Source organism: Mesoplodon mirus (genome assembly GCF_964341445.2).
Source record: "Mesoplodon mirus genome assembly, chromosome: 18".
In the NCBI taxonomy this organism is placed as follows: Eukaryota; Metazoa; Chordata; class Mammalia; order Artiodactyla; family Ziphiidae; genus Mesoplodon; species Mesoplodon mirus.
This window is the reverse complement of record NC_138994.1, coordinates 38,492,506-38,517,226: the sequence shown is the minus strand read 5'-3', so window position 1 is coordinate 38,517,226 and position 24,721 is coordinate 38,492,506. Positions and strand designations below refer to the sequence as shown.

At 59.4% G+C, this 24,721-nt stretch overlaps 1 protein-coding gene across 3 annotated transcripts in view; it reads right to left on the bottom strand.

The window, feature by feature from the left end:
* MPRIP (myosin phosphatase Rho interacting protein) overlaps window positions 1-24,721 on the bottom strand; it is a 127,148-nt gene that overhangs the window by 10,348 nt on the left and 92,079 nt on the right. For 2 of the 3 annotated variants that reach the window (XM_082602777.1, XM_082602776.1), the window contains exons 8-15: window positions 23,564-23,705; window positions 22,631-22,735; window positions 21,047-21,103; window positions 19,938-20,006; window positions 17,249-17,338; window positions 13,327-13,436; window positions 10,400-10,958; window positions 8,717-8,833 (exon numbers count right to left, since the gene is read on the bottom strand). In XM_082602777.1, coding sequence (XP_082458903.1) covers window positions 8,717-8,833; window positions 10,400-10,958; window positions 13,327-13,436; window positions 17,249-17,338; window positions 19,938-20,006; window positions 21,047-21,103; window positions 22,631-22,735; window positions 23,564-23,705 — 1,249 coding nt within the window. Of the gene's footprint in view, window positions 1-2,406; window positions 6,136-8,716; window positions 8,834-10,399; window positions 10,959-13,326; window positions 13,437-17,248; window positions 17,339-19,937; window positions 20,007-21,046; window positions 21,104-22,630; window positions 22,736-23,563; window positions 23,706-24,721 lie in introns of all 3 variants that reach the window. The other variant, XM_082602778.1, reaches the window with a different exon arrangement.

The window sequence follows — 24,721 nt, the reverse complement described above, 5'->3', positions numbered from 1 at the left end:
AGCCAGACGCGCTCAGCACCGCCACACACTGGGCATCAAGCACAGTCATGAACAGTCATGTCTTTGTCAGCTGCACGGAGCCAAGGCCATCCTGTGAGTGACGGGTAGCGGATAGCCCAGTACACGGAGCCAGGGGGCCCAGCCCTGCTGGCCGCCCTCACCGGGTCACTGAACCTCTCAGGTGTCCACTGAGGAAGTTAGGCTAGGGTGTACGACTTTTCCTTTGGAAGGAGTACAAAGAGGGGGCACTAATTAACGAGTGCCTCTGCTAACTGTACCGAGACCCACGACGGAAGAGCTGCTCTCCAAACCTGTCCGTGCCTCGCTGCAGCCTGGCTTGGTGTTTGACCTAGACATGGGTGTGGGGAAGGACACAGGCATGACCTAAGAAGGGCTCAGACCACCCCACACCCCCTCACTGTGTAGTAACCCAGGCCTGGCTTATCAGTTGGTCTCGTCGATGGGGTGGGTATGATGGGTGGTCTGTGTAGCTGTTCTGTGCGTGGAGGCACATTTCTTGTCTAAATCCCTTGCAAGATCTGTTTCAAAGTAGGGATCGCGCCTTTCACTGATCCTTAAAAACTGGAAGAATGTGGCCATGTTAATTCCAAATCCAGGTATGGGTGGGATCCCTCTCCCAATCCTGTACTTGCACGTGGATCAAGAAAGGGTACCAAGAAATCCAGCCTCCGTGTGCGGGCACCTCTCTCAGCCCCCATGGTGACTGAGAGGCCCTTCTGAGACTCTCCAGTCAGTATTTTTCAAACTCACGGTCAAAGTCTGGACTTCCCTGCGACAGATTTGCTTCACTGGGGAAGTGGTCTTAAGTGCTGTTCGCCACTCACTGGGCGTTTCTTCTCGCAGGGGCTTCACCTGGAAGCTGCTGTCTCCTCTCACTGCCCTCACACCCCGGGACACTGGAGGGTCCTAGTGCTGCCCTCTGGCACGCTGTGGTTCAACGTGGACTCTTGGGTAACACAGCTGCAAGGCCTTAGTTTGATTTGAGGGCTTTAGAATAAAGATAAGGATCAAAATTCTTCCTACAGAAACACTAAGGTGTCTTTAAAGACTGGCTGCTTCCTTGGAGAGTATATGTGTTTAAAAAACAATCTAATTTTTAAGCCAGTAATCCCTGGCATCAATCAAAGTTCCTTGGCAACCACTGTGCAGAGTCGTGAGAAAAAGCACCAGCCTTCAGCTATCAGAAGAGGGGCCCTCAGGCCAAGACCACAGTCTTCCTGACCTGGGCAAAAATCTGCACAAGTAACAGCTGTCAGCCGGGCCCCAAAAGAGCGGTTTGGTTGTAATTTCTGCGTGTGTCACAGGGCCCAACAAGAATAGGCACAGGACAGAGGACGCCGCCCACAGCAGGCAGCATCCAAGCCCACTCTGCATCACCGCTGGGGCAGAGCCTGCCCCCAGTGTCAGCCCAGGGCTTTCCTCCCTCCCGGGTTCGTGCCGATGGGCATGAGAGCCAGTCTGGGCCTTGTCTAAGTTTCCTGCTGCGCAGATGTGCTGGGTGTTGTGGGAAGCGGCCGGGAAGTTACTTTCAACGCAGCACTGGTATGCACTGGCTGCACAGGGACTGTGTGGCACTTTCCAGCAGCCCTTGAAGCTTCCTTGGGATCCAGAATGGCCTTCAAAAGGTTTGGACTGACTTGGGAAAAAAGCAGTGGAAATGGCCTGGCAGGCACTAACGGCCCGCCTGCTTGTCGCAGCAGCGCCGGGCCGCCCTCAGTACTGGACGCAGTGCCGGCTCACAGCTGGAGGACGGGGCTGGGGACGGAGGGCACAGGAGGAGCCTGGCGTCTACTGGATGCAGCTCAAGGGGTGGCAACAAGCCCGAGAGGACAAGGCCCAGAGCCCAGGCTGCCCTGACGGCTCCACACAGCCCAACCAACGCCCCAGGGCCCGAAACGTCACCTTGATGGGCCAGGGCCTGGGAATCCTGTCTACCAAGGTGGGTGTGAAATGGGGTGGGGGTGTGGTGGGAAGGTCACTTCTCAAAACCCCTGGAGCAAATAAGGCTGTGCTCCCTGTAAGAGCAGCCGTTCCCACGCAGGGTTCCCACCAGACGTCTGTCCCCACAGAACTGGGGTGGGGAGTGGCCCTCAACACCCCACTGTAAATGTTCTAGCCTTTGCGAAGCCCAACTCTGCTCTCCTGGGACAGCAGGAAGGAGAGGACCCTCCCCAGATCCAGGTCTGCACAGCCTGGAGGCGGGGGCAGTGGGGAGCTTCCCCACCACCCTGCCTCGCCAGACCCTGCTGGGACACCACTGCAGCCAGTGGGAGGGCAAGCGGGGAACAGCCCATCAGCTCCTTCTGCTGTCCGGTGACTTGGAGCCAAGAACTGTGTCCCAGCTCCGCCTGCACTGGACGCCCCCCGACCGCTCTGCTTCGAAACCTTGAGGCTCTCAAAGTCCCTCTGGCGCTCTTCCCGCAGTAAGGCCGCGCCACCCGCCAGGTCCTTGTGCTCCAGCGCTTCCCGCAGGACGTCCACCTGGGCCTCCAACTCCTGGATGCGCCCCTTCAGCCCCGTCACGGAGTCGGCCTCCCCCTCAGCTGGCCGGCTGGAGGACGGGGGTCCACGGGCTGGTGGGGTGGCAGGGGGCCGCCCCTGGTAGTGGTGCAGGGTCTCCTGCAGGCACCGCAGCATCTGAGAGTAGTGCTCCTGCAGGGCCCGCAGCTCCTCCTCATGGATGGCCTGCAGCTCCCTGATCTTGAGCTGGAACTTGTCCTCCAGGGTCTGCACCTGGTCCGCAGGTGGCCTCTCCAGGTCATGCCTGTCCCCGGCCAAGGCATCCAGCTGGCTCAGGACCCTGCCACGCGCAGCCTGTGGCGCACCCTCCGCCCGGCTCGGCCGCTCCCCTGTGTAGCCAACCTTCCACTCCTCAAACCACCCTCGTGGGGCAGCCAGGCTCTCGCTGCGCTCACTCTGCCCCTCTTCCAGATGCCTCTGCTGCTGGCCCAGCTGGGCGACCTTGGTCTTGAGCTCCGCGTTCTCCCGTTCAACGATGGCGATCAGCTCCAGGTACTCGCTCTTCTGCTTGCGGAGAAGCCCCTCGTACTCCTCCCTCAGGGCCCCCACGGCGTGCTCGTGCTCCTGACAGGAGGCCCCCCCGCCCGACCAGGACTCCCTGTAGCCCCGGAGCTCCTTTTCATACTCCAGCCGGATCCTGCAGGCTGTGTAACACACCTGAGCCTGAATAATCGCATCTTGAACTAATAAGGAAGAGTACTGGCCGAGGCCTCCTAGACAAGCGCTACGGGAGAGATGCCGGGATGCCTGGAGAAGCTTCTGACAGTCTCGCACCGCCTCCACAGAGAGAAGTGAGGTTAAAGTGGCGGAGATCTCTCCCAAGAGACTGGCCTTATCTTTAAGCTGCAGGGCAAGCTCTTCCTGAATAGCAACCAAGGCCCCAGAGCTCTGGCTGGACAAGGGACAGAGAGCCTGCGAGCCAGCTGGGTCCTGATGACTCGGTGCTTCTTCCGGCGGGCTCCCAGTCCAGGACACCTGGACACCATCTCCGGCACCTGCTGGAAGCTGGAGGGTTTCCGAGACCTGCAGCATCACTCTCTCGAAGTCGGGTGTCTGGTAGGCCCCTAGGATCTCCCCCAGCATGTGCTTGTGCTGCTGCAGGGCTGCCTGTGTCCCCTGGAGGGTCTCCTGGATGCTCTGCAGCCTGCGGCGGAGGGACCCCCTCACCGAATGCACGGCAAGGCTGAGCTCCGCCCTGACCCACGTGGCGTCAGCCAGGGCAGGGGCCGGGGCTGGCGGGGCACTTGGCCGCCCACCTCCACAGGCACTGGCTGCCTCTCCGCCCAGCGTCTCCAGGTGCCGGCTCAGGGACTCGACCTGGCTCCAGAATTCTCCATCCACCAGCACCTTCTTGGCCCAGGCATCCACTGGGGCCCCAGGACAGGCCACAGCACTTTCGGACTCCAGCGGCCACTTTCCGGACTGAGAGATCTCTAGGAGCACGTGCGAGATGTCTGAGGTTGTGTTTTTCAATGAGTCTGCTATCTGGTCTATCAGCGTGGCTTCCAGAGCTATCTGATCAGAAAGGAGCTGGAGCTGCTCCTGGTCGCTCAGCTCCGGCAGGTGTGGTGGCTGCCGTGAGGTCCCTTTCTCTTCCTCCAAGAAACCCGCCTCCCCTGTGGGGGCCGGCTGGTGACACAGGGCCTGGATGGCGCCGACCAGCAAGCTCTCCACGCTGGCCAGGAGCCCCGCCCCTGCGTCACCCGGCAGAGACCGCAGCTGTTCTCGGCAGCTTTCCAGGCAAGCCAGGGCCTGGCTGTTTTTCACCTGGAAGTCACCGAGCTCCTCGACGTGGTTCTCAACCACCTCCGCCCTCGCCTGTCTCTCCTGCTCCAGCTGGGAGGCCAGCGCGGCGACCTGGAGCAGGCTGGCACGGAGCTGCTCGCGCAGCCGCGCCTCGGTGCCAGCCCACTGCTGGTGCAGAGCAAGCAGGGCCTCCTGGCTCTGGCCCTGCTGGCTCTCCAGCTTCACCGTCACATCTTTGAGCTTCTCCTCGGTGACGTAGAGCTTGGTCTCCAGGGAGTGGATGATGGACAGGTAGGTTTCCGAGTCGCTGGTCGCTGGGAGTGAGCTGGGGGTGGCCTCCGACGACATGCTTTCCTCCGAGGGCGAGCGGTCCTGACTGGTGTCAGAGGACGTGCTGCTGGTCCAGGTCCTCTCGGACCCGTCAGGGTGGGTGTACTTTTGGCACTGGATTGTGGAGAACCGGATTCTTTGCCTCTTAAGGCCGGGTGCTCCCTGGTCGGGTTTTGAGGTGCTCTGCAGGTGCCCCTCCCTGTCGGACACTTCCGATCTTGGGGGCACTGGGCTCTTTTCTCTCCTGGGGCTGCTGTCCCTGTGCTCCTCCCCCAGGGCAGCCCGGAGCGGTGGGCCCGAACGTGCGACGCCGTCCTCCTCCTCGGCTTCTTCCAAGGAGCTCCGTGGCTCCTCAGCGTCCTCTGAGGACTCCTTGGCAAACTGCCTTTCGGTCTCTTCCTTTGCCTGGAGCTTCACTTCTGTTTCCTCTAAGCTGCTCCCCAAGGCAGTCATCTTAACCAGCACATCCTGGAGATCTCGCTCTTTCCGTGCCAGTGCCTTCTCGTGCGCGTCCTGGATGCGCCTCAGCTCCTCCTCCTTCTCCCGGAGCCGCGTGTGCGCGCCCTGGAGCTGGCTGGCCACCCTCCTGTAGGAGTGCTCCAGGCTTTGATAGTCAGCCTCCCTCCCCTGCAGCTTCTCCTGAAGCGCAGCCACGTCCTCGTCGGACAAGGTGACGCGGCCCATCAGCTCTTGGAAGCGCTGCCGGATCAGGTCCCGCTCGTCTCGGAGGCTCTGGACATGCTCGGCCAGCTTCTGGATGCTGGCCTCCTTCATCTCCAGCTGCTCCTCCAGCCGGTGCACCACCTCGCTGCCCTCAGACTTGGCGCTCAGCTTCTCCTTCTGCAGGACCTCCATCTGCTGCTCGTGGTCCTGGAGCCGGTCCTCGAAGGCGCTGGCCCTGTCCTCCGCCTCCTTCAGGCTCTGCAGAAGCTCCCGCTTCTCCCGCTCACAGCTCCCCAGCAGCAGCTCGTAGTTCCTCTGCAGCTTCTCCTCCATCAGCCTCTGGGCCCGCTCGCTGGCGCTGAGCTGCTGGCTGAGGTCGGCGATGCGCTCCTGCAGCCTCTGCACCTCCTTCTGCCGGTCCCGCTGCAGCGCCTGCTGCCTCTCCAGGTCCCGCAGCTCCTGTGTCCTCCCCAGCAGCAGGGCCTCCGCGCTCTGGAGCTTCCGCTCACTGGCACGCAGCTGGGCGCTGAGTGCGGCTTCGCTGTGCTGCCGCTCCTCCAGCTGTTCGCGGACCTTGTCCTTCTCCAGCTTCAGCTCGCCCTGCAGCTTGGCCAGCGCCTGCTCCTTGATGGTGAGCTCAGCAGCGGCGTTGCCGAGCCGCGCCTGGAGGCTCCGGACCTCGGCCTCGTGGTGCCGGATCGCGTCCTTGGCCTCCCCGTAGCTGCGCTTCAGGGCCTGGATCTGCCGCGTGATGAGCTCCTGGCGCTGGCACTGGGCCTCCAGCTCGCCGTGCAGATCCTGGTTGACTCTGTGGAGCCTCTGCCAGGCGCCGGACGGGGAGGCGGCCACTTCAGTCTTAAAAAAACCGATGGAATACGGGTTAGTAACCCTCGGCCTCCCAGTCCTGAGTGTCACACCTCTGGCCAGGGTCAACCACAGGAAGGCTCCGTGGTTTATCCTCTGCACAATTTTGTTTTCATTTAAAAAAAAGAAAAGCAACTAACAAATCGTCTCATTTTTTTTTTTTTGGTAAGTAGCTGCTTCCAGGTAAACAGAAAACATGGACATTAACATCAAAACAGCTCTAACCGAATAGCTTCTAGGAGAAATAAACCAAACAAAACTGAATAATGGAGCACACTGAGAAGCAAAACGAAGACTGAGGGACAAGAGACTCCAGCAAGAGGGACGGGCAGGAGCAGAGCAAAGCACCCGTTTGTTTGTTTTGCAAAACAAAAGGCGCACAGCTCTAGACCACAAACCCCACCAAAGCGCAGGACCGGTGACGAGGCCACTTCCTTCTGGGACAGGGGAGAAGGAAGGGAGGCACCGCTGGCGGATGTCAGCGAGGTGACATCCGAAACATTTTCCTGGGGGAGGTGGAGCCCGTCCTCTACAGTAACAGGGAGAACTAATCTCTACCTGCAAGAAGACAAAACGAAGGGGAAAACGCAAACCATGGAGTAAAATATGAGTTAACAAAACGGACAAACCTGTGTGGCATTCAAAATAAGAAAGTGAAGCATGCAGAAAATAAAACACAATTCAAACAAAACTCCCCAAACTAAAAGGCATGCAGAATAGACAGAACTAATTAACGCAGGAAAAAAAAAACAAGAACGTGAAAGGAGTGAAAGGAGTGAGAACAGCTCAGCCTAAGAACTGGCCTGCCTGTGGCTCCCTCCAGGTGTGCTGGTGGGGAAGCCACAGATGTGACACTCAGTTACGGCAAGTTAGACACTCCGCGTCCACACCCTGCCAGCTCCTCCCGGCCATCAGCACAGAGCCCACCCCCAGCTGCTGATCCTTCTCACCCCTAACCCCAAAGCCCCTTGCTCATTCAGACTTTTGATTATAAGAATTTTCAAAGCACATAGGGAGGTTAAAAGTAAACTGTCCTTTGACCTGGCGGGGAGGTGTTAACGTGTCAGCTGACGGACGGGCTTCAGTGCGGGTTCATGCAATCGTCCAGGTCAGACACGGGACAGGGTAGTAATGTTCAAACTCTGTTGCCAGAATCTTTACCACCTGGTGTGAAATGAGTGTGTGTAGGATGGCGGCCCAACCAGGGTTTAAAAAGATGCTTCCCAAACCTGCGGGGTCTGCAGAGATGACTCAGAAAGCCCCGGAGTGAGACATGCAGGAAAGAGGGGTGCCCCCCATCACCAGGTTCCGGTACCTCAGAGTCTGAACTGGGCATGGCGACAACTATGGTTGAAGGGCTAAGGAGGAAGGTCCAGGGGACACGGGGTGCCCAGGGCCATGGCCAAAGCTGGGGGGGAAAGGAAGGCAGAAGAAACGTGCCACGAAAAGGACATGGAGAGAGGCAGGAGGGCAGACTCCGCCCAGAAGATCCACTCGGACCAAGGAAGCCAGTGTGCTGCCGTCTGGAAATGCTGATGCAAAAACTTATCACAGAGATTCTGGGTCCTTGAGAGTCGGAAGAGCCCTCAGGGACGAAGTCTAGGTCTACACAGGCAAGGAGGCTGATGCTGCAGGGGAGGGGGCACCGCGGGTTCTGGTCAGTGCCGGACCCTGACTTGAATGCTGTGCCTTCAGCCTTGGCCAAGAGCTCGAGTTCTCCGTCCCATCGCCCTGTCTTGCTTTCCCCCCAGCACCCATCTGTCAATCACCTCTCCCCACTGCACAATGGCTGAGGGGGCAGGAGAGTGTTGTTTTATACCCCAGAACTACAGCAGGGCCTGAAACGCTGCAGAAGAGTTGGCTCACACCGGCCTGCTCCATCCAGGTGACCTCCTGCCTGGCAGGATGCCTGTGGCATGCCCACTGCTGCCTGGGGGGGTGGCACTCTGGCACAGAGGCCTCTGCAGGAAGACGCTAGGTTTGGACTCTCAGCTCAGGACTCAGGCTGCTGCCCTCCCTCCCCTCCACACCACTGGGCAGGTTGGCTCAGGGCTGGGCAGCCATGTTTCCACCTCAAACTTCAGCCTAGGCAGAAAGAAATGGGGCCACTAGGCTAGTGGTAACAGTCCCAGGCTGCCCTGTAGGTGTGGTACAGACACGGTCAGGGGCAGGGAACCAGTTCTAGCTCTGCCATGGGCTTGGCCATAAGGAGGCATGTGGCTGTTACTCAGGTTCTTAAATTTGTAAAATGGGACTAATGCTGCCATTGTGAAAAAAGTTAGAAACAACATGCAAACATGTGATATTGATAATAAATATATATTGGACTCTTTGGGAGCCAAAGACTACTATTGAAAACATCTAAAAAACCCTTCGACGTAAAGGGCTCAGGCAGATCCTCCAGCTTGTTGCACGAGGAGGAGACCCAGGCAGCCCACTACCCAGGGAGCCCGCTCCAGTGGCACAGGAGTCCAGAGGCCTGGCGCTCCGTTTTGCACGTTCTAGCCTGCCTGGGTCCTGCACACTGAAGCCCGAGGGCGCCTGGAGGGCCGTGGCGGCCCCTCAGCCCTACCTGCAGCACATAGCCCTCCCGGGCGCTCTGCTCCCGGCCCAGAGCCACCCTCAGCTGGTCCTGCAGCAGCCGGTTCTGCTCTAGAAGGTCTGAGGCCTCCTTCTGGCTCTGCTCCAACTGTTGGCAAAAAGACACACGTTTTTAAGCAAAATGGCAGTAACAGGAGCAGCAGCACAGCACAGGCGCTCGGTGGTGTGCCTGATTCCAGCTGGGCTGGAGCTCAGTGGTGCCTCCGAGGGCCTTGCAGGCGGCCACACCTGGGTGGATGTGCTCGTCGGGTCTTCACCCAAGGTTCCAGCTCAAGCTGTGAATCGACCTGGGCACCCACATAAGCTCCACACCTGCTTGAGGATCCACCAGGTGTACACCCTACCAGGAAATGAGGACTTCGTGCCCCTGTCAGAGGGAAGACTGCCCACTGGGTCCTTTGGGTATCCTCAGCGTGGCCAAGCACGCCCGTGCTGCCCCAGGGCAGGCCTCACGCCAGGCTCTACCTTGGCTTCTGGAGAAACCCTGTTTGACCAGTTGGATACAATGGATTTCATATAAAATTCTGTTTGTGAGAAGGGGTCCTCAAGAATTGAGCTGCTTCACACTCTTGCTGTCAATGGCTGTGAATCCAGCCGTCACCCATCTGCCCCTTTCCGGAACGTTACCTACGTGCCCTCAGCTGCTGGGCTGTGGCAAGCAGGGAGCTGGGTGTGCAGCAGACTCTGCTGACCGGCATGCGGACCTTGGTTTTCAGACCTTGCTGTCTGAAACAAACTCGGTCCAGTGTGTGGCCTGTTGACTTGCAGGCCCGTTTTCACTGTTTAGAGCAATGTGAGTTTGAACTGTTACTTTTCCACATCTTGCCTCTATTACGGTATTAACGGGCATAGAAAATGGAAAAAAATCCAAGTGTTGATGCTAGTGATATGTCAGCCTCGTGAATCTAACCAAATAAGAAGAGGATGAGAAGTGAAGGCAGGCCAAAGTGGCCAATCTGTGATTTAGTTAGCCACTGAAGTCAAGTGCATACATGAATCACATCCTTGAGGACTCCTGAAAGGCAGGTGTAACTCCACCTCCTTGGCCATGGCACCTCTGTTCAGACTCACAAATCTACGGCCCAGCTTTTGCAGATTTGACTTCTGGGCGCTTCCTCATGAAGGGAAATGTCACGTTACAAGTGCAGGGACCGCTCACCCACCTCTGCATCTGGAGGAGGCTCATGCCAGGCTCACCAGCAGGCCCGTCCTGCCCCCCAATACCTAGAATCAGCCCCGCCTCCTGCTGCCTGCTCTGCACCCGTCAGGTCTCACTGAGGGTCGCAGGGCTGCCTAGTCCAGATGGAAAGCTAACTCTGTTCACGTGCCTCTTCTGCCCCAAGCCTCTAGTGCGTGGCAGAAGCAGGGCAGATGGGGCCCCACCTGGCCTGCAGCCCACCTGCCTCATCTCTCGCACCTCTGGCTCTCAGTGTCAGCGCCGCTCCTCTGGTCTCCAGAGGGCCCGGTGCCCTCCCTGCCACCCCCCACCCCAGCATGCCTCAGGCCTGCACTGCACTCGGTGGGGAGGGGGGAGGGGGGGCTGTTGCGTGTCTGTCTGCCTGAGGGCCTGCAAGCCCCTGGGGCGGGTTAGGCACAGCGGGTGCGGGGAAGGTGGCTGCACGGAGCTGCCCCGCCTGTGCCGCCCGGCCATTACCTCCTTCTCCAGCACAGAGGTCAGCTCGGGAGTGGACAGTCGGTCACTTCCATCCTCAGAGGAGGACAAGTGCAGGGGGGCGATGGGCACTTGCTTCTCCTCCCGGAGAGGGGTGGTCTCCACCTGATGCCACCGCTGCTCGATCTCCACGTGCACGTTCTGGGTCCTGAGGTCAGCGGTCGCGGGTGGCCCTGGGCCCCGGTCGACCTCCATGCGCAGGGCCGGGTCGTCGATGCTAGGCCCGTCGGCTGCGTCCACTGCCCCAAAGCGCTTGCGCCGTTCCTCCCGCCGCCGTGCACGCTCCCTCTCTAGCTCGCCGGGCTCCGCCTCGGGCCGTGGGGTGGCAGGCCCCGGGGCGCCGGCTCTCTCCTGGGCCAGGGCCTGCTGGATGGGGCGGAACTCGGCCCAGTCGAAGGTCTTGGAGCGGCCCTCCCGCCTGCGCTCACGGGCCCGGCTCCGCTTCTGCTCGGGGTCTGGCTCCCCGGGCTCCCCGTCCTGCTTCTCCCGCAGCCTCGTCTCCGAGGGGGAGCTGCTCCGGTCTTTGCCCTGCGGCAGCGAGCTGAGGCGGGGGAGACAGCTGGTCAGGTGGGGCTCCTGGCGACAGGGCCCAGCTCCCTGCCGTCACCACATGCCTTTTTCTATGTGGCTGTGGCTCCCGCAAGGAATGGGGAGACTCTGCCTTCACCCACTGACACGTCTGTGGAGGGAACCCCAAGTGGCACGGAGTGGTGACGGCAGAAAAGGAGCCGCAGACAACGGCCCAGAGGTTTCCCGCAGGATGACACTGGTGGGGGGGGGGGCGCAAGCCCCGTCAGGCTGCGCCGCGCACAGCCACACGCACACAAGGCCACGTGGGAGGTAGATCCCACGGCACGCGGGCACTGGGCCGGCGGTGACGGAACAAGCGAGACCAACAACCGCTTCCCTCGCTTCCCTCGAAAGGCTCATGGGTTTTAATAAGCAGGTAAGTAACACGGTCAGGTCTGTGTTTTAAAAAAAACCACTCTGGGTGGCTGGCGTGACAGACGGATCAGAGTGATGGCCCTGGGACCACCTGTGGGCCGGTGAGCTCGATGGCCCAGGTGGCGCCCACGAGCCGGCACCAGACAGGGGCTCACTGAACAGGACTTGAGAGGATTTGGCGGCCCACCCGGGGCAGAGGTGAGCAGGAAGCAGGACACTCGAGGGCACCTCCGCCTGCCCAGCAGCTGGATGCGCCTCCCCACACCTGCCCCACAGAGGAGGTCCCCGGGCAGGGTGCTGTAGGGCACTGGTCGTGGCCATCCAAGGCAGAGGTCTCCGGGCTCCAAGGACAAGAGCCTGCGACCCTGGCCTGAGCCAAGTGGCCTCTGGTCCCGCCCAAGCCCTCAGAACAGGGTGGGAAGCCCCCCAGCGCGGTGAGGGCTGGACCTTGGGGGCTCCAGGGAACACCTGTGTTTAAATGGTGGCCAAAGAGAAGGGAGCCTGCAGAAGAGGCATCCTCCCTGTCCTGGGTGGCGGCCCTGGGAGCTTCCAAGTCAAGACCACACGCTTGCACACAGTTTCTCCAGAACGGACCTTTTCAACAACGCCACTGAACTGAGAGCTGGCCCAGGCCTCGGACTGCACAAGCCATTAGGATGACACAACAAGCTGGAGCCGCCACTATCCCTGGGAGAGGAAGCCCGTGCGACTCCCCACCAGACTTGGGGGGGCCGCGGCGTGCAGCTCAAACCCACACTCCTGATATCTGTAACCGTTTCCAATAACTCTCCCGGGACGTGGCCTTGTTGCACTAAAAAAATCCATCTTTTCCTCAAAGTATAAAAGCCCACACGAACAAACTGGGTGAGGCAAGCACCTCGGCTGTGAGGCAGCTGACCCTGGAGTACACTGCTCGTCAGGAGGACGCTGTCCCCATGGGCTGCGGCCCCAACACGGAGGGGAGGCGCCCCTCCCAAGCCATGTGTTGCCTGAGCGCGTCCTTCCTGCCCTTTCTGAGGCCAGAGCCACACACCTGCGACATCCCAAGGCTGACGAACCCCAGCCGGGCCCCGACCCACTGCACGCAGCCTCCTCGAAGTGCCCGGAAAGAGCTTTGGTCTCTGCTCCTGGTCTTAGAGACTCAGGAACAACCAAGTATTCTGTTCGTGCAATAAATGAAGGAATGAACAATCGAACAGACAACACAGGACGGAAGGACTAGAGAGAAGAGTCCTCCATTTAGGGTCCCTTCCTCCCTCCTTGTTCAAAGAGGTGCAGGTCACTAGGAAGGAGGCCAGGACTTGACCGAGGTGTGAGGCCTCCCTAGGCCAAGGAGTGCTCCGTGGGCACAAGGGTCGCCCCCTGGAGCGCAGCCTCCAACACAAGAGAGTCACTCAAGAAGCATTTAAACGACCGGACTGAAAACTGCAAGCAAGAGGCTCTCAGAACTGGCGAAGGCGCCAAAGCCATGAGGGTCAGGGCTGCAGAGTTCTCGACGTCACAGCACCAGCCATACACAGGGAGCTTCTCTTGCTTTTTGTAAAATGAAAACTTCAGGTTTCTAACCATCAGGGCAGGAGGAGGAAGGCGTGGGGCGAATCATGAGGTTTATGAAGCATGGATGTTGACACGGGAACAGTTTCCCAACTTTGGCCTCCAGCACCAAGAGTTGCAAAGAGAGCTTTGTCACAGCTGCACAGAAATCCAACAGATTCAGGAGTGAGGCAGAAGGATCAAGAAAAGGCAACGCTAAGGTGGCCTGTGAATACGGCATCCGGAGCCGCCCTCACCCAGCCATGGCTCAGTGCCCGGGCCCTGGGGAGCTTCTCCCGCCGGCCAGGCCTGAGGGGAAAGGGTAACCTGAGGCAGAAAACCAAGGAGGCCAAGTGGAGAGTGAGTGGGCAGCAGACTGAAGGATGGGGGGAAGGCTGTGCTGGGCCCCCTCGGGCACCCTACTGGCTCACCTTGTCACGTCTGGGGCAGAGATTGGGTGGACGTGCTTCATGATGGTCTGGATCCAATTCCGCCGGATGCCAGACGTCATAGCAGAGAGAGTGAAGGCGCCCTCCTTTGTCTACACAGAAGACGAGGAGTTAGCAGTGACCGGCACCTCCCCACCCCTGAAGAAGGCCCCGCAGGGAGGCTGGCGGCCAGGTGGCCGTCCCAGGAGTGCGCTATGTGCCCCACTCGGGATGAACAGAGCTGGAGGGCAAAGGAGAGAGCAAAGCCGCGAACACTGTCATGGCAGTGGCTAACCTGGGCGTCCCCTCCCCATGGGATCCAGCAGGCCTTTACTTTTACTGACACTCCCTGCTCTTTAAGGAGCTCACAGACTGGAAGGAAGGAGAACATGCGTGTGGGGAGCAGCGGGAAGGGGCCAGGGCGTGGCAGGGCTAGGGAGGGTGGGCAGGTGGACGGGGAAGGGGTGCATGACCCAGCTGGAGGGAGTGGGCCTGGAGCGTGCAACCACACACAACAGGCTCACAGGGTGACCAGGGACAGGAGTGGCAGGCACGAGGCTCAGTGGTGGCTGGGGCCCGACGGGGGCCATGTCTGTTGGGCTGAGGAGGGGCAGGGAGACCTGCTGGGTGGCTGGGCTGGTCGTTCAGGTGATGAGAGGGGCTTCGGAGAGGTGGAGGAGGTGGCATGCACAGAGCAGCACTGACAGGCTTGGGGGGGCACCTCAAGGACAATCCCTGGACCCCCCCCTACACTTGGGTGAGTTGGTGGGATACCAATCAAGATGAAGGACATAACAGGACGGGGCGGCATGGGCAGCAGGTGACGAGTGGCCTGGAGACACAGTCCCTGTGGCCCTGAGCGGCCCACGTGGCTCCAGCGGAGCTGAGGAGGGGTGGGGATGCGGGTGGTAGCTGCACAGAGTCCACTCCCCTGCCTCTGAGCTCATGGGCTCCTGTCTTACATAAGTGAGGGGATCAGAACTCTTCAAGCTGCTCAGGCTACTCATAAACGGACCCATGAGACGTCAGCAGAACAGCTGATGGGAAGACACCATTAGCAAGATGGGTTTGGGACAGGAGCTGGCATGGCCAGGGGCCAAAACCAAGAGAGCCTCAGGGCACTGCAGAGCACAGCACAGCACAGGGTGACCTCGGCCCACCCCAGACCCCGCCTGACGCCCCATCTAGACGACAGCCCACCACCCACGTCTCCACTCCTCTCTCCCTCCGGTTCCCCCCAACTGCAGGCCGACGGGGGGCGTGGCCTCCAGGCTCCCTGAAGTGCTGGCCCCACTGCCGCCTCCTGCTCCCGGTGTGCTGTTTATGGAGTGTGACCTCGGCCACATTCTCCCACAACCTCAGTTCTCAGCTGCCACGAGCTCTCTCCCGGCCCCAGGCCCACACACTGCTGCTTGTCTACCGGTCTCAGAGGGCCCATCTCGGCCTCAAACGCACCACGGGCCAGGACGCTGCAGGCTCTGCCAACTCCCACACACGGCTCGCCGCGCTCTGGGTCTCCAGCCCTTCACCCTGCCCCTCCCTCTCCCGGGCGCCCCGCACTTGCCAGACACCTGGCCTCCCGCCCCTGGGGCCCCACCAGATGCGTCTCACAGACACTCAGCTGCCTCCACGTTCCGGTGCTTTCCACAACTCAGGGCAAGGCTGACTCTCAACTCAGCACTCCCCCATGCCACCCCGCCAGCTTTTGCACTCAGCCCCCTGGTAGATGCCACCAGGTCTGGTGGCCAGGCCAGGGACAGCTTTGCCCCTTGAGATCCTAAAGCTCCCTAGTGACCCAGGCCGAGTCCCTCCAGGAAGCCGGCCTCCCATGCTGGGCACCATCTCTCCCAACTTAGAACTCCCAGTCCACGGGGCTCATGAGAAAGCCCCAGAACTCATAAGCTCACTGCCCCCCACCCAGGGTAAAGTGACGAGGGGTCAGGCTGGTAGACGACAGGGAGCACAGGTGACTCAGAAACGCCCCATCTGTGACCAGGAGAGTCCCAGGTCACGGTCTCACTGCACAGAAGGTGACCCTAGAACATGATGATGTAACCTGCTCAGTGATGGGAAAGGACTCATACCCCCAGGATGCCCTGCCCAGAGAAGCCTGCCCTTCAAGATGGGGAGGTGAGGGGCTTCCCTGGTGGCACAGTGGTTAGGAATCCACCTGCCAATGCAGGGGACACGGGTTCAAGCCCTGGTCTGGGAAGATCCCACATGCCACGGAGCAACTAAGCCCGTGCACCACAACTACTGAGGCTGCACTTTAGAGCCCGTGCGCCTAGAGCCCATGCTCTGCAACAAGAAAAGCCACTGCCATGAGAAGCCCGCTCGCCGCAACTAGAGAAAGTCCGCATGCAGCAACGCAACCAAAAATAAACTTAAAAAAAAAAGATGGGGAGGTGGGGGGGGGCTCAGTGTGCGGTCCACAACGCCAGAACTTGGCACCGTCCCCAAATCTGTCTGCAGAGAGGAGGCTAGAGGTCTAGCTCACTGAGCATATCTCTTCCTCCTAAAGGGACGAGGGGCAGAAGGGCATCATGGTGGGATGGCATGGGCCATCAGATTGGCGCCACCTTCAGCTATGACTTGGTGCCCCCCACAGATGCCCTGCAGCCTGGTGGACTGGGGGCTGGATTTTTCCTTTCGATGAATTCATTGGCTTCAGATCTGAACTCACCCCTCTGAGTTTGGTTAATATTAGTCATTGCCACATGCTACATCTAGGCTGAATCCAAGTTTCTGGGCCCAAATGTCAGAAGGTGACGCTGCAGGAGTCCCAGCCGGGGAGCCCCAGTGTGACAGCTGTCAGGCCACTTGGTTCCTGTCTCACGCCTAAGGCTCTTGGGGGGCAAGAATTAACTTTCCCCAAAGAGAGGTCTGGCCTTTGCCCTGTGCCCTTGTGATGCACAGTGGGGCTGGCCAGACCAGAAAGACCAGCCATGGAGTGAAGGGCTGGGGCCCTGGCCATGTGACATCAGCCAGGCTCTGGGGGAGAGGGGGCTGGCACCTGCATTTGACCATGTGGACAACAGTTCAGTTGATCAGTTATGAAGCCTCTGTAAAAACTCTGGACACAGAGGCTTGGGCCTGGCACCAGACCTGAAGCTTGGGTGAGCCTCCCATGTTGGAAGCTCTGTGTGTCATCATGACACGTCAGCGCCAGGAGGGAAAAACATCCCCAGGGCACGAGAGCTCCGTTCAGGGCCCTCCTGTTCAGTCCAGTTTGCCACGTGCTGCTTCCTTGGGCTGGTACCAATCTGTATCCCGGCTAAAATAAATCTACAATCCTAAGTACGGTGTTTTCTTGTGTTCTGTGAGTCCTTCTGGCAAATTATCAAATGTGAGGGTGGTCTGGGGCACCCTCAGACTTACAGGTGGCATCAGACTGAGGGCAGACACGGTGGCCGGGGGCCGGTGCCCTCACCATGAGCCCGGCTACCTCTGAGCAGCCCTTGAACCCTGAGCTTTGATGACATGGCCAGTGAGGACTGTTTCATCTGTCCAATCAGATTATTTTTTTGAGGATGGGGCAATGCCTTGCTCATTGGAGTCCTTCACAAGATTGTGGGGAGAGAGGACGCCAGTGAGTGAGTAAGTGGATGAATGAAGGACAGAGAAAGTACATAAAACCCAGCACCCTGAGAGTTAAGAACTCAACACTTTAACTTCCCACATCCTTCCAACTGGCCCGAACTCCAGCGTTTAAAAAATGGGAGAAAAAGAAAGAACCTTCGGTAAAAAAAACCTTTTAGACAGCCTTGAGAGAAAGATGCTAATGTCTTAATTTTTGCTGAGACCACAGATTGGGGGTGGGGTGAGGAGCTCCAGGGCAGAGGAAGGGACAGGATGAGGCGCCAGCTGGTCAGGCCCATGGCCCCACCCTTGCACTCAGCCTCCCTGCAAATCCCACCCAGCTTACATGGATCTGGAAGCCATAGTTTCTCTGCACTGGGTACTCTGTGACATCGTAACATGTAGACAAGTCGATCTCCCCATCCAAGTCGGCCGCCTGTGGAGAAAATGAGAGAGTTAGAAAGTAAAGGCCAGTACCCCCGTGAACTGTACATACACTCACAGGCAGGGCGCTCCCTACCCCACACCACCTAGAAGCATCCACACCACCATTTTCCACACATCCTGCCAAAGACATCCCATGCCCGTGGTTCTCAAACCTCCTTTACACTCTTAAAAATTGAGGGTGCCAAAGAGCTTCTGCTTATGTGGGTTGTATCTACTGATGATATCTGCCATATTAGAAATTAGGAAAAAAATTGAAAAAAAGATTTATGCATTGAAGTACACAAGCCCATTTCATTTTTTAATAAAAAGTATCATTTAAAAAAACCAGCAAGAGATTTTTGCAACTCTCTTTAATGCTTAACGTCCGAGGACAGCTGGGTTCTCACACCCTTCTCTGCACTCAAGTCTGTTTGTTAACATGTTTTGGTTGAAGCATATGAAGACGGTCTGGCCTCACACGGATACGGGGTTGGAAAAGGAAGTGAATTTTAACAGTCTTTTCAAAAAAACAGTTGTGGCTGCTCTCCTTTGACAAGTGGTAGTTTCTTTTTTTTTCTTTTTTTTTTTTTTTTGCGGTACGCGGGCCTCTCACTGTTCTGGCCTCTCCCGTTGTGGAGCACAGGCTCCGGACGCGCAGGCTCAGCGGCCACGGCCCACGGGCCCAGCCGCTCTGTGGCATGTGGGATCATCCTGGACCGGGGCACGAACCTGTGTCCCCTGCATCGGCAGGCACTGCGCCACCAGGGAAGCCCGACAAGTGGTAGTTTCTTGAAGGTGAACTGCGAAGGGGATGCTTTCTGTCCTCTGCTGCATTAGAACCCATGGTTCTACCCTGCTCCCTGAGGGGGTCTTTCACCCACACATGATCTGGTGACACTGTCTCGTCCTCTGGAAGAGCCCCCAGATACTGACGTTTCCTTGTACAGGAGCAAACACTGCATTTGTTACTATCACCACCTGTTCAGTCAGGAGAGTCTGTAAGCTTGGAGGAGACTGTCAAGTTAGTGATGGTGAACGCGAGCTTTCCAAAGTTCCAGTTTTGCTTGAAAGCTCAAACTGAGTCACTGGTAACAATTCTGTCGGTCGTCTTCCTTGAAGGAAGAGACTCACTTGGTTCATTTTTAAGAAAACGTCTGCCGAATACCCAAACTGAGTGAGCATTTGTGCGTCGTACATTCACGCAGAGGCGGTGGGCCGTGAGAGGCGCCCGGCGGGGCAGGCAGTGCAGACAGCAGGCGAGTGGTCCCCACGGGACGGCCGTCATACCTGGACAAGCAGCAGAAGCAACTTCTGCCAACCTCCCATTTCACATTACAGAATATTACCAAAGTGGGTATTCAAGATTTGAGACTTAATAAAATCAGTACCTTTCCTGTTCTGTTAAGGCCCTTTCTGTAACGTCACAGTGTGGCAGTGAAGGATGCATGGTGGCCAGCCACCTGCTCCTGCAGCCTGACCAGGCTGAGGCATCCATCAGTGCAAAGGCCAACACAATGGAAAAAGTAAATGGCATCATAGTTTTATGACACTATTTTTGTTATAGAAGAATCCCTGAACGGGTCTCCAGGGGTCCACAGACCACACTCTGAGAACAGCCAAACACCCATGCTCCTGTGGCCCCTGACTTTAGGCTCCCCCAGAGACCCACCACCCACACTGCTCTACATCTGTCCTTGTGTCACTAACGTCCTTCCACTGTAGTCCAGACAGAATTTAGTGTCAGGGTATATAACCAGCCCCTAGTGTTAGACATTTTAGGTTCTTTCAGATCTCCTGCTGTTATAGAAGTGCAGGAACCGGGCTTCCCTGGTGGCGCAGTGGTTGGGAGTCCGCCTGCCAATGCGGGGGACACGGGTTCGTGCCCCGGTCCGGGAGGATCCCACATGCCGCGGAGCAGCTGGGCCCATGGGCTGTGGCCGCTGGGCCTGCGCATCCGGAGCTTGTGCTCTGCAACGGGAGAGGCCACAGCAGTGAGAGGCCCGCGTACCCCCCCCCTCAAAAAGAAGTGCAGGAACCACTGACATGGAACACATATCTTTCTTCACATGTGGGAGTATATCTGAAGGATTCCTGGAGTGGAATGCAAGGGAAGAGATGCAGAAACAGACTTCCAAGTTGCTCAAAATAGATGATTTTTTTGTAGGTGAAGAAAAAAAGAGCCCCTTCTGTTTGGCGTTTGACTGTGGAATCAGGACTCTCAACCAGGCTGGCCAAGTTAACCTGCCACAACCCATCCTTGTCCAGAAAACAAGGGACAAGATTTAGTTCAGTTCTTTAAAGACTCACTTCACCACAAAATCTCCGTATAGAAAGAACAAAACCGCTCACGCTGAGTTTTAAAACAAGACGTCTTTCAGTGTTCTTCAAAGAACAGAGACAAGAAAAGCCACTGAAACCCCCGTACCCTGGGTGCCGAAAGCAGGGCCTGGGGAGCCCACTTTCCAGCAGGAACCAGCCCCGGGAACATCAGACTCCTCTGCAGATCTGGACTGGGCCACCCGTCCACCCAAAGGGGACTTCGGCCCAGGAACAGCGGTGCCACCTGGACCTCACCTGTCCCTACAGAGGAACGGAGCTGAGACACTCACCTCCTCAGCCACTGAGTCCCTGTAGAACCTCAGGCTTTGATCAGCAAGGACAAACCAGTGTTTCTTCCACTGAAAGAGAAGGGAAAACCAAGACTCAACTCCCACACTTCCCGCTCTGAGGCACCCAACAGCCAGGGTCCTGGGGCACCTCACTGCGCACAGGTAACGCAGAGGGCAGGCGGCCCCTCCCGCTGGGGGCAGACACACACAGGACTCCACTAGGGCCATGGGCAGCCATGCGCGCACAACGTCTCCCCGGCGACAAGGCGTTGCGGACAGCTGCGGCGGGCCACGGGCTGTGTGTGCTCCACCCGCAGAGGCGTGGCTGCTGAGCAGGGCTGCGGCTCCAGAGGCTGCAGATGGGGGCTGGGCCCCCAGAGCCAAAAGGAGGCCACCTGCAAGCCACAGCCACCCCCTGGCTAACCAGAGGGGTGCCCACCTGCCGCCGGCAGAAGCAACCCAACCAGCCAACCTCCCAAATCTTCACTGTGAGGAGCAACGCGGGGGGCTCGAGGCTCCAGGCAAGGCCGAGGGAATTGATGTGGAAGAGAGAGAGAAGAGGGCGTTTGGGCACGGTAGCCAGGAAGCAGGGAGGGGAATCTACGGGCCTCTCGGTGGGACCTGCAGGCTCATCCTCCTGTCTCCTGGGAGGCCTGGCCTCCACCCCAGCAGCCACGAATGGCTCGATCTTCCTGCTCAAGTGCACTGCTCCCCGCAGGGCCGTGGCTGCGCCCTGGCTACTGGCTGCCACCCCACAACCACAAGGCCCTTCTGTCCTGGGGAAGCCTGGGCTCTTGGGAAACTTCTGGGAAAGGTCACCAGGTGGGGAGCCAGTGCTGCAGCACGTCCCCAGGCCTGATGCTGAGACACCGTCGGGAGCAGGAGAACAGTCCCTGTGCTGGCAGCGGGCAGGCCGGTGGCCCCAACCCCCACTGCACCCCCAGTTCTGAGGAGACGGGGTCTCGGCCACGACCCTGGTCCCCAAGACGAGGGGGTGTGCTGGAGGCGGGGGACAGGGCCAGCGCTCACACCCCCGCAGGGACAAGGCCAGCTGAACCTCACGCCTGCTGCCCGGCGCCTCAGGGAGCACAGGAGCTCTGACCACTCACCTGGCCATCCTCATACTGCCTGGTCAGCCAGCCTTTCTTGAAGTTCAGCAGGTCGGGCTAAGAAAGGAAGAAAAAAGAACAGTTGAGAGGAAAGCAGCAGTGTCCTGGTTCTGGGTTAAGGGTGACCTGCAAGGCAGCTGTCTCTCCCCCGATGAGGGGGCCCCGGAAAGGGGTTTATCCACCTGCCAGAGGAGCCCCTGTGGCCCCTCGCCCTGGCAGGGGCTGCCGGAGCTGCTCCCCGGACGCGCGTCTTCGAGGAGGGTGAGGCCGGACATGGGGAACAGGCGCGGCCCCCTCACCCCGTGAGCAGCACAAGTGGGGCTGCCCGGCTGCTGTGCCCGCAGGGCCGCCCGGAAGGCAGAGAAGAACGGCCCAGAGTCACCCAGCATTTCGCGTGGAGGGAAGCTGTGCAGCGATGGCTGAAAGGAGAGCTGAGAAGTTCTCACAGAGGCCACAGGAAGACTGAGAGCAGAGACCACGCCCCATGTGAAGCAAGACGCAGCAGCAAGCCTGCCAAGACCCTCAGGCCACTGACCTGCCAAGATGAGTCTGAGTCTCCGTTTCCCTACAAGAAGCAGAACCAGGACCGCAAGCACTGAATGGGGCGCTGTCCCCACTGTTCCCTCTGGCACCTGTGCACCAGAGCCTGAGGAGCAGCCTGAGAGCACCTTGAGGGCCGCAGGCAGGCAGCCCCCTGGGCCTGGCTTGTGTCACACATCGGGGCGCAGGCAAGGCCAGTGTGGAAAGAGATGTAGCCCACTGCTGCCCTTGGCCCATGTGCTCTTCTACAGCCCTCATGACCAGAATGGGGCTGTGACATCTTTTTATATTCCAAGGACCCAAGGAGGGTTCTAGAGAACACGTGCCACATAGCGGGACACCCATCAGCCACACGTGTCCTGGAGCCTCTGCTCCAAAGCCGCGAGCAAAACCCAGACTCCAGGCAAGAAAGCCTCCGCCCTGGCCCCACGGCTCCAAGTCAGGTTGCCGCTGGAGGCACCACGCCTGGGAGGAACGGCATCAGCCCCAGGCTCCTCGGAAGGCTGAGGACAAAGCAGAGAAGGGCCCATACGAGCAGCTGTCCTCACTCCTGGGACGCTGGCCTGCCACTCAGGGCTCCCCAAGGGAGCGACGGTCCCGCTTGACCCGCCTGACCACTCCCTACCTGCACCTGATGGCCACAGCTCCCATGCCCTGGAGCAAAGGCTGGGCTCCCTCCGTGGTGACCCCACGAACAAGACAAGTGCCCAGCAAGAGGAGGGCTCCCAACTCCAAAATGTCACAGAAACCAACACCCAAAACAAGAAGAACGGAGGTTCGTCCTGTGGCCCTGATTCCCTGGAGCCAGAATTCCGCGGCTCTGGCCAGATGGCCTCCTCTGCTGGGGACCTCAGAGCTCAGGATGCCCACGCAGCCCAGAGAAGGGGCAGAAACACGGCACCTGCTTGCCACGCACGGACGTGAGGGCCCATGCACACAAGGGACACCAGCGCGGAGGCACAGGAAGCAGCAGCCAAGAGCCCAGGGGACAGAAGCAGCAGGGGCAGCGTCTCCAGGCCTCCGAGCGCGGGCGCCCGGGCTCACCGTCAGGGAGGGCTCCGTGGACCTCCTGTCCAGTGACTTGGCTCTTCGGTGTGGAGACAGGGGGGAGGTCGAGGCGTCCGGGAGAGGAGCTTCGCTGGGGAGGTCCTGTGGCAGAGAGCAGCCCCGTCAGCACCAGCCAGCCCCTGGGCAGCCGGAGCCGTGGGCGGGCCGGGCTGCAGGGCCACGTTCCAGACGAGGAGGGGGCGCTCTGCCGTCTGGGCTCCCTCAGCACCTCTGCCCGTGCGGACAGGACCTGCGCCCAGACTCCTAGTCCCACACCTCCAGCTGCCCGCGGCCAGGGCCGAGCCGCCCTGGTGGGAGAGCAGCCTTTTCTTGCAGACGCACCAGCCACGTGGCTCTCCTGGCCCCGTCCTCCCCCGGCCTCTTGGGGTCACAGAGGGAAGACGCTGGGCTCTGTGCAGTGAGCACTAGGGCCCCTCTGAGCCCAGAGAGAACAGGAGGAAGACGGAGGGCAGACTCAGGGGGGCCATGAGAGGCGGGTGGCCCAGGAGAGGTGGGTTTCAGAAGTGGAATCCACCTTGGGGACTGGGCGGAGAGACACTGGGGCTGTGGCCACCGCCCGAAAGAGAGAGAAAGGAAAAGTATTCAGCCTCGCGGCCTGACTGGCTCAGAGAGGAAGAGACTGGCTCTGGTTACGACCTGAGAGCAAAAAAAAGCTCACGAGAACAGCCTTCAGCAGAGACGGACGGAGCTCCGAGAGGAAGACGCAGAAGACAGGCCTCACCCTCAAGACGTCCACTCAATGGGGAAGGAGATGAGAGACCCGAGAGACAACCAGGAGATGCGAGTGGGAGGCCAGGCAGAAGAGCGTCCAGGTGTGAGTGGGGCCTCGGGGGGTGTGGGGGCCGTGTGCTGACCTTGCCCCCGCCACCCCGCTAGGCCTCGCTGCCGCCCCGGAGCCCGAACGCTCACCCGCTTCCGGGGAAAGGCCCTCTTCTCGCTCCGGCCCTGGCGAGTGTCGCTTGACAGCGAGGGCCCGGCTGACACGTTAGTCTCCATGTGCTCTGCCTTCTCAATGTCCAAGGCCTCAAATTTCTCTATTACCTGGGACCTCCTGCAAGAGAGAGCATGAGGCGGCTGAGGGGGAGACAGGGTCCCCCAGAGCCCGAGGGGACGTGGTCCGGAGTCTCAGAGGGGCTCCCGCAGCCAACACCCAACACGTGGCTCACCCCAGCTTCCGGGCTGCCCTCGCGCAGGGCCCCGGCAGTGCACACCGCTCGCTCAGCCAGCTCGCCTTGGACACCCCTGCTCCCTCTCCCACCTCCGCTGAGGGGGGGCCTTTTGGGGGGCTGCCAGCAGCTCACAGGCAAGGCCCTTCCCTTCCGCCAGACGCTTCCTTGCCCTCTGCCTCCCAGCCCCCACAATGGAGTCCCCGCACGCTCTGTCGTGCTGACAAACTCGGCAGTCACACGCTCAGCGCTCGGCACCCTTTCCTGAGCCAGACAGATCAGAAGGCAGCCAGCACCTCGGAGGGCACGCCCCATCCTCATCACATTCCTCAGCAGATCTGATGTGGCCCCCACCCCAGGGCATCCAAAATTTAGCAAGAAAAAGACCCACGAATTAACATTGTTTCTGCCAACAGTAAAAAGAATCAAAACCCAAATTAAAAACAAAGCAAGTTGATTTCGTGTGAAAGGGCGGGCGGCATCGTCAGGCCATCTACGGCTGGAGACGGAGCTGAGATGGGAGCGAAGCAGGCGGAGGAGGGGCGAGTAACGTCACACAGCGACACAGCAGGAGGAGGTGGAGAGGGGCAAGACCTGAAAGAAAATAAGGCTGGAGAATGAATAAACAGAAAAGGACTGCTTGTAAAAATCATATCATGGTAAATCAAAATTATCCAAAGAATTAAAGAAGCAAAAACCCGAGGTGATCACTGAGGAGCGCGACCAGTGAGGAGTCGCGAGCAGCCGCGTGGGGGACACGCCCTCGGGGGCTGCCCGCGTGTCTCTGGCCAGAGGCCTGTCCTCCCAGAGATGCCGCCCAGGCAGGCGCCCCGAGATCGCCTCACACGGAGGGCTGTCCTTGCATCGGGACGAGCAGCAGAGTCGAGGGCAGCTAGTGAAG